Source organism: Zerene cesonia, chromosome 15, assembly GCF_012273895.1.
Source record: "Zerene cesonia ecotype Mississippi chromosome 15, Zerene_cesonia_1.1, whole genome shotgun sequence".
Lineage (NCBI taxonomy): Eukaryota > Metazoa > Arthropoda > Insecta > Lepidoptera > Pieridae > Zerene > Zerene cesonia.
The window spans coordinates 8567548-8576455 of NC_052116.1; the positions used below are offsets into that span (position 1 = coordinate 8567548).

The 8908-nt window shown below is 34.6% G+C and overlaps 2 protein-coding genes across 2 annotated transcripts in view; both read left to right on the plus strand.

Annotated features, from left to right (window-relative positions):
• Window positions 1-3501, plus strand: part of LOC119832561 (pyridoxal-dependent decarboxylase domain-containing protein 1) — a 10396-nt gene extending 6895 nt beyond the window's left edge. The window contains exons 12-15 of the mRNA XM_038356226.1: window positions 33-183; window positions 485-606; window positions 940-1111; window positions 1685-3501. Of these exons, the coding sequence (XP_038212154.1) occupies window positions 33-183; window positions 485-606; window positions 940-1111; window positions 1685-1757 (518 nt within the window). The 3' untranslated portion in view covers window positions 1758-3501. The remainder of the gene's footprint in view (window positions 1-32; window positions 184-484; window positions 607-939; window positions 1112-1684) is intronic.
• A 2656-nt stretch (window positions 3502-6157) lies between these two features.
• On the plus strand, window positions 6158-8520 carry LOC119832562 (lactosylceramide 4-alpha-galactosyltransferase-like). Its single transcript, XM_038356227.1, has 3 exons — window positions 6158-7070; window positions 7370-7491; window positions 7740-8520. The coding sequence occupies exons 1-3, from the start codon at window positions 6352-6354 to the stop codon at window positions 7964-7966; spliced, it is 1068 nt and encodes a 355-aa protein (XP_038212155.1). The 5' UTR covers window positions 6158-6351; the 3' UTR covers window positions 7967-8520.
• Window positions 8521-8908: the final 388 nt, after the last annotated feature.

Genomic DNA, 8908 nt, shown 5'->3' on the forward strand with positions numbered 1-8908 from the left:
AAACTCTAAATTTAACAATTAAAATTGTACAGGTCTCGGCGGCGTGAGATACATTCCACCTGGGTGGGAAGACGCGCCAACGGAAGAATTGAACTCGCTGAACAGAAAACTGGTGCACACGCTGCGGGCGACGGACGGAGCGTTCTCGTGCGGCGAGGGGGAGGACGGCATGTTTTGTGTTAGGTATTATCTTAATGTCAATTACGTGTCATATGGTTGGTCCGCGACGGGCTCCTAAAATGCTCGATCGATTTTAATCAAATTTGCACACCATGTGCAGTTTGATCCAACTTAAAATATAGGATAGTTTATATTATTTCAATTACGATTAATTATTGCCCGGGCGGAGTCGGGAAGTAATATTTGTATTTTTTTATATCCTATTTTTTTGTGAAAAACTAAATACAATTTATCTATTTTTTGCCAATGATTTCTTTCAAGATTCTATTTAATAATACCTATACATTTAAATATTTCTTTTCAGGTTTGGAATGGTAACAGCGGACACGGATGTAGACGAATTACTGGAATTAGTTTTATCTGCGGGAAAAGAAGTAGAGGAGAGTTCTAAGGTGCTCACCGACATGACTGAAGTATTGAAAAAAGGTATTTACCGAGTTATATTTTAGTATTTATATTTGGGGTAAAAAAATAAATTATACCATCAGCTATCTCATGTTCATTGTTTTTTTTTCTCCAGTTTCAATTGCACCAATTAGACCACCGTCGAACAAAACTACCACAAGAGCTTTGGCTCAAATGCGTTTATTCCATAATTTTAACGACATATTATTTCTTCTTTTCTCGAAGGTACTATCGTCATAATTAGTTTTCTTCAAGTACAATACAAGTACGCGTTGGAATTAGAAAATCAAAAATAGGGCCTTTCTTGTATACCTGTCCGTACACCCCGCAGTCACATGAACGAAAATTTTGCAGGTATCGAAGCGGCCCAAGAAGAGCTGGAGCGCGAGGCGTGGCAGGAGGGGCTGCTGCGGCGCGTGCCCGTGGTGGGGCGCGTGGTGTCCTGGTGGGCGCCGCCCCCGCCGCCCGCCGGCCGCCGCCTGCTGCTCACGCACGGCACGCTGCAGAGCACGCGCGACATGTACAGGTGAGCGCTGTGCGCACTGCAGTGCGGGGGCAGTGCACCCAACATTCCCCGCCGCCTGATGCCTTTATGCCGTGTAAAGGTAAGGGCTTGGCTTGCTTGGCGCCCGCCGCCCGATGATCGTACGTGAGATAATATGTAAGGGTGAGAACAGTGCAGTGCGCACTGTATACAGTGCAGTGTAGAGTGAGCGGCCACAGAGTGCTGCGTGCGACGCGGAGTGCACTCGGCTCTTGCCGCCTGATAAGTGTGTGTGACATGCCGTGTAGATGAGAGGCAGAGCAGTGTGTGAGAACAATGTACAGAGACTTTGAAAATAATAGAGCGCAGAGAGTGGCTCCTTCGCACGCCAGACGCCGTGACTATGTGGGGAGGTATCAGAGCGTATGAACTAGTTTAAGTGTAGCTCGAAGCAATCTTGACCTTTTATTACAGACATTATTAATTATTAAATTCGGCTAAGAGTTGTTGAATTCCATCCTTCTTAGCGAAGCGAGGTAACTTATATCCCTCCCGTCCAAAGAAACCGAGCTGAATATCCCATAATCCTGTACTCAACCTTAATAATCTTTCCAGCTGCGTGAAAAGAGACAAGGCAGAGGAGCCTGCGCGTGCGCACTCGCCGACGCGGCAAGAGAGATCGGAATAGCCCGGGGCCAGCACTCACACAACATGCCAAAGGCGCTAAGCTAGTGTTAAGTTATCACCTCTAGGTGTAAAATGATTTGTTCTCGTCACGATAATAAAATTTACTTTTATGTGAAGTATCGGTCTAGGAACCTGTGCACTATATAGGTTATTCTTATTCACACTGTTATCATTTAAATTTAATTTTTTTCCTGATAAGTGAGAGGACATTCTGTTCTGTTTTGAATTTGTCTGAGTGATACATTATTAAGTTTCACAATATAATGGAAATTCTAGGACATACGTCATACTTTGGAGATGGGTAAAATTTCATGAGTTCAAATTCCAATGTAGAAATTTCGATATAGATATCTTAATTCATCTCTCATATGTATTTACTTGTCCATAAAAACATATATTTATAATTTAATGTTCATTATTGAATCATATTCCAATAAGATATATAATAATAAATATATATCTTATTGGAATATGATTATTGATATAGAATATTCCTCCCATTTCCGTCCGGCCCTACTTGGGTGGCTCGGATGTAACTCTGTCTGTCTCTTCACGCCTAAATCATTCAATCGATTTCGGTGCGTTTGACACAAATTTACTTTTCAGACCCGAAAAAGGGTATAGGATAGTTTTTATCCCCGTAATCCCAAAGGATCAGGAACTATGCAGGTAAAACCCGGGCGGAAGCAGCTGTTTTTAGCTTACAGCTTCATTTTTATTTTATTTTATATACTAAACATCCCGGTTAATATAATTTTATTGCAGGTTAGTTTAAGGCAACCTGCGTATGTACCTTTTTAGATGACGTCATCACATTACAGCTAAGCTAGCTTACACTTACACTTAAGGATCTCTGCCTATTTAATACAAATGGAAAAAAAAATATAGACAATTATCATTGAGTTTCCACTGAGCATTTATTTAAATAAATAAAGAGACTGTAGTTCTTTACTATTTCGGATTTTTTTTATTTATTATTTTAATGTTATATTAAATTTCGCAGAGCGATAAATTGTTTCAGCGATAAGATCATGAAAATAAATAGAATACAGTGAATTATAATTTAATGCAGCATATATTTATTGAAAAATTCAATTTTCGAATAATAATTGAAACTTTTTGGATTTTTTTTTTTAATTAAGTGACATTCAAATTTTACGTTTAAGATTAAGAAAAATAATTAACCATTATAGTATTATGATATTTGCTTTGTCCGATAAGAGTGCATTGGGGGTATTAAAGGGAATTTAAACAAACTATTATAAATGTATGAGTATATCTCTTCACACCTAATCCATTGAACCGATTTAGATGAAATTTGGTAAGATGAATTGGTAAACAAAGTGTAGAGAACGTCGCTATGTCCATTTTTCTTTTGACTGCACGGAAAGCCGCAGGCAGACAGCTAGTTTTACTATATAAACGTTAAGCATTTAAATAAACGTAAGTTATTGGTAAAATGTGATAAAAAATAAATTAAAAATGTTCTGGCTATTCCCAATGAATCTTAGTATTGTATAAATCTTTTTCTAGTATACGTCGATTACAATTTTATATAAGCGATTATTACCATATTTTTTTTTTCAAACAACTGCCATATGTACTAGCCCCAAGGCACCAAAGTATGATGGTTACATTTATATAATATTTATACGTATTCAATTCGATAAGGTAGGTTTAGTTCTAGCATTTATAAAGCGATTTATGTTCAAATATGTAATTTAGATGTCATAGAGCCAACTTTTAAAGGTATATAGCCAACTTTTATAGGTAAATGGGAAAGCGATAGCGGTATTTGAAGTAGTTAAAATTTAGTATTCTCTTGTGTTTGGTTTTACGCGAGTATTATACATTTAGAAATTAAAAACTTTTTAACGGAATTTAAACGCGATTTATTCATTATATTATTAACCCGACGTTTCGAACACTTTACAGCGAGCGTGGTCACGGGGAGACTCGAAAACGTCGGGTTAATAATATAATGAATAAATCGCGTTTAAAATCCGTTAAATAGTTAAAATTTGTGAAACTTTAGAATGCACTTAAGTTTTAACAATTATATAAACTGTGCCAATGAAATGAGTTTGCATGTTCCAATCTTTGGAAAGATTCTTATTGTATGTCACTATTAATAATTGTAAATTTTAAGGGTTGTAAAAGCACATTTAAATAAAAATTATAATTTAAAAATGTCGTTAACGCATTACCTGGTCTGCGTTAACCTTTCAAAACAACATACTGTAAAATATAGATTAATTATGTCACAACCTTACGCACATATTGCATTGTATATATTATAATAAAATTCTAATAATGGTTTAACATTGTATAAATATGGCAATTACAATATCACTGCGTAGAGCACTGTAATAAGGGAGAGGTGGACTTTTAGTTCACCCAATTAGCAAGGGGAAAGGGGGAAAAACGTCTCCCTCGTCCCACAAAAAGGGGGAGCGATTATTGCCATGCTTACTGCAGAAAGTAAGTATGGCAACAATCCATTTTAATAAAAATTGATTTTTGCTTTTTTAAGAAAATTTAAACATTAAAAATTTGTATACAAAAATGTCAATGTTATTCGTGTCTCGATTTCATTTAACAAAATAATATATTCTGTGTATCATAATATTTATTTTATTATTTTTGTTCAATATATTTTAAAATCGTTAGGACTCTGCCATCGACTTCATTTATTTATAGAAATTACATTAGATATGATTGTATTACTTTATAATTATAATTTCTTGCTCAGTGCTAAATATAATAATTTCAGCGGGTTTGGAAGCCTACAGAATAAGCACGATGCATCCTCCTTTATTTAAAACATTATCCCATACTTGCATTTAAATTCATAAACGTAATAAATAAAAAAGTATATTCTGAACCAGCTTTGTTAAGATTACCTTAAAAGTATTTTCTTTCATTCATTTTGTTTTATTTTTACAAATTAGTATTTTTAGTAAGAGAGTGTTTCAAATCATTTTAAATATGTATTTAAATGCTAAAGTACCTTATATTATTCGTACAAATTGCCCAATCGGTCATCTGAAAAGTATTTTTTTTAACTTAATGTTCGTAATAATATGCTACCGAAGGAGTTGTAAATTGTAGAATTTCATAAATTGAAAAAATTGTATGCAATTTTGATACTGTAGCCTGATTTTCGTTTATTTATTGTAATTAGTTTAAGGTATTATGAGATAATGAGAATAAAATTATCCAATGTTATTTGTTTCATTTTTATTAAAAAAATACTGATAAGCTTGGATTCCATTCAAGGAAGGTTTGCAATATCGTAATATTGTGTAGTTTAATGAAGGTTTCATGTGTGTTTTAACACGGATTCTGTTTTTTGAAAAATCCCTTTTCATATTACTACATAGTTATAGCAAAGTTGCTTCCTGCGTCGGTTCGTATGTATGTATATATCTATGTATGAATGCTTAGATCTTAATAAAAACTACACAATGATGGGTTTATTTAATAGTTAAACTACTCTGAATTTAACGCGTGCGAAGCCACGGACAAGAGCTAGTTCTCTATGATAAAGAAAAGGAAGTTCTCTATAATACAGTATAGTAAAGGAATAGTTAAACATAGCGATGATACAAAACAGTCTAGAAAGATCTGCCCTACGCTTTCGTTTCGACGATCTTTGCTAGCCAGAATGATATCGAATTGTGTATATAAATAACTCGAGCCCCGGCTGCAGATGATTGATCAGGAAGGAGGCTGGAGGACCCGCGCATGCGGCCTCGCTCCTTGCGCGTGGTCCAAGTGAATTAGCCAAAAGTTCGTAAAACTCATTATAATCTCTTGGGATAAAACTGTCGCCAATTAAGTCGTGTATTTTATCAAGAAATAAAATTTAAAATGCCATTAAGGTAGGTCTGCAAATGGATACCTACTTATAATATCATTCGCCCTATCAAAATAGGATGGTTCACTTTAATTTTTATTTATTTTTAATTCGATGATTCAATATATTTGTTCATTTCTAAAAATTGCGTAGAAGAATAAAGAAAATAGATTACGATTTATTGATCGTTCACGATCACGAATTCTGTAGTTAAAATGTATTAGGTGTACTTTTTTTTTCATTTTGTAAAAAAATTAGCAATCTTAACATGATTGAATGTTAGCAAAAGTCAATGGATATATCATATTTTCTTATTATGTAAATTTAAAAGTATTAATATATTAGTCAGTTGCAGTTTATCATATAATACAAATTTCTTTCTTACAAAACTAATTCTTTCATTATAATTCTTAGACTCAAATATTGTCGTGCAATACACTCAATAATAAAACAGAACTTGCTAGTTTTAACAATGTATCAAGAAAGCCGCCTATCAATTGTACCACAGATTTATGTACATCCAATGTTAGTTCAATGCAAGGTATTGCTCGTGCACTATGTGCATCCGCTGCAATTATCATTTTTAATTTAATTACAATAATAATATCGTCTAATTAATATTCGCACATTCAAGTTCCGCGGTAGGCATAGTGCCAGTTGTTCGTACCAACCTGTTGATATGAATTAGTGCATTTACAGATATACCGCCATTACCTGACTATATTTTGATTACAACATGAAACTAATACTTCGAACCGTTGTAGTCGACCGCTACATTTTCCTTCGAAACAAAAGGAAATGGAATGTAATATCGATATCCCTGTTTATATTGAGCTATGTCATGTACCTCAAATATACTTTTGGGCCGGGCTTTTCCCTGACTAAATGGGATTGGAAAGATGATATATCCTGCTATTTAAACAAGGACGACGCTTTGCCTTCAATAACTTCCGTTGCCCCGACAGCGCGATCCATATTTTTCAGCGAGGCCTCCTGCAACATCAATGTATGGGAGCCAAAGGATGCTTGTGCCGTGGAATCGGCAGCCAGAACTCATCCAAATTGGAGCGTTTATGTTCTTTTTACCAATCCTCTTAAGAAGGAAGAATTGGAAAACAACAAGATAATGCGGGTACTTCAGAAAGTGCCTAACGTAAAGTTAGCCAGAGTTAATATAGAGGAGTACTCTATGGGCACACCTGTTGAAGGTTTTGTATCCGGTGGAGGTTTGAATGATACGGAATGCCCCATAATGTTAACAGAGGGTTTGGTGAAATATCTAACATTGTACAAATGGGGAGGGGTGTTTATGGAAAAAGACTTAATTGTCACAAAGTCTTTTACTCCCTTGGCCAGGAATTGGGTGTCAAAGCAGAACGGGGACTCAATTGGATCTGGGATATTGGCATTTTCAAAGGACGAGGTGGGAAAAAATGTCGCAGAAACAGCTTTGCGGTAAGTTCGGTCTACGCTATTTAATTGATAAAGTTATAAAATGTTATCTCGGATTTGATAAAATATGCAAATTAAATTTTCTATTAATTAAATTTGGGCAGCAAGTTTTTAAAATATTAGTAAGAAATGAGTATTGGAATGTTAAATATAAATAGGATTTTCGATTTTAACCTATCATAGGAATAAATGGTGTTGAATTGCAAATTAATATGAGATAAAAATGTCTTTGTCATATAAATAAGAAGTACATTAAAAGCAAAAATAGAAATGTTTCAGTTTACCAAATATACATATTTCAGAGATCTAATAAAGAACAACAAAAATTTTGACTGCACCAACGGCGAGAATGTAATGTCTAAAATTGTGGAACAAGAATGCTCAACGCCAGATCCTGTCTCAAAATCTGCAGCTAATTGCAATGGTAAGGAATTCAGAGCAGTTTACGTTTTTAGGTTAATATTCTTAGCGAAGAGTTCTCCAGTAGCATTACCACACATTACAATATGATCTAATTATTATTTCACGGGAGGGGGAAGGTGTATCCTTGTGGATCATATCAGCCATGGCAAATTATAAAACTCAAATAATCAAAATGTTCATCAACTCAGATATTCCTTGCTTTATTCTTACCATGTACAGAACCTTTAGTATTTGTTATACCTTTTCCAGGTTTTGAAATTTACGGTTCCCAGTTTTTCTACCCAATAGACGCGAAACACGTCGGAGATTATTTTGAAGCGGGCGAGCTGCCGGGGTACGATACAGCGTATACTTACTATCTATGGAGCCGTCTGACATGTGGCGCTGGATTTAGGAAATTCTACGGTTCCAGAATTGGCAAGCTAGCAAAGAAACACTGCCCTGCCACTTACTCTGCGTTCTCTATGAAGTTTTAAGGAAATATTAGATTTCTCCGGACCTCAACGTTATTGTAATAAGCAAAGAATCTATCGGCGTAGCGCTGAACACCGTTTGGTGTATATTTTGGTTGTATTATGTGTAAGGTACTTACCTAGGATTACATTAAGGTTTAATCTATATTATGTATACAAATAAGTTTAAGATTATAAGTGCAAATTTAGCTTTGTAACAACGGAAACATACTAGAAAATAAAAAAGGTATTTAAGCTGAATAAAAATAATGATTGCGTACTTAATGGCATTGCCTTCCGTTGCAATTAATGAGTATGTGTTGTTTCGTGCCGATACCTGATACCTGTTTGGAAACTTTCTGGCACAATGGTGTACTTATGTACATTTTATAAGTAAATGTATGATTATAAGTGTAATTCCGCTGTTTGATATTGTATTAATACAATTAAATTTTAATTATATTAACGCCTCCTTTGAACTTAACACAAGAGCGTGCGTGCGTACACAAGCGTCAAACCTAGAAGGTTTGTTGATGATTATGATGATTGAAGCAAAAAAAAAAACAGCTTAAATATATTACAGTGCTATGGTGATCCCTTCACTTACCAGTAAAAATCGATCGAACGTCAATAGAATAATTAGGAATAAGTAATAGTAAGATGTTGTAAGCATTGATGTAAAAATAATTATAGAAATAAAGAGATACCACAATTATTTCGTTTTAGTGCTAAAAAAACTTATTTTCTTTAGGTATTGTGATTGTGTAATAATTATCTCATAAACACACCAATAATGTTGCCAAGTACAGTTTTGAAAACAAGTAATAGTAAATAAGTTCTATTGATTACAAAGATTTCTCTTTTTACCTGTAACTAGGGACATATTATGAATATTAATGTGCCTCCGGAAAACATACAGCATTTATATGAAGAAGCAGTGTATACTCTACCATAGATACAGAATCA

Coding starts and splice junctions, on each gene's coding strand:
- LOC119832562 (XM_038356227.1), top strand. CDS start 6,352: ATGAAACTAATACTTCGAACCGTTGTAGTCGACCGCTACATTTTCCTT. Junction 7,071..7,369: donor GTCGCAGAAACAGCTTTGCG/GTAAGTTCGGTC, acceptor TACATATTTCAG/AGATCTAATAAAGAACAACA. Junction 7,492..7,739: donor ATCTGCAGCTAATTGCAATG/GTAAGGAATTCA, acceptor TACCTTTTCCAG/GTTTTGAAATTTACGGTTCC.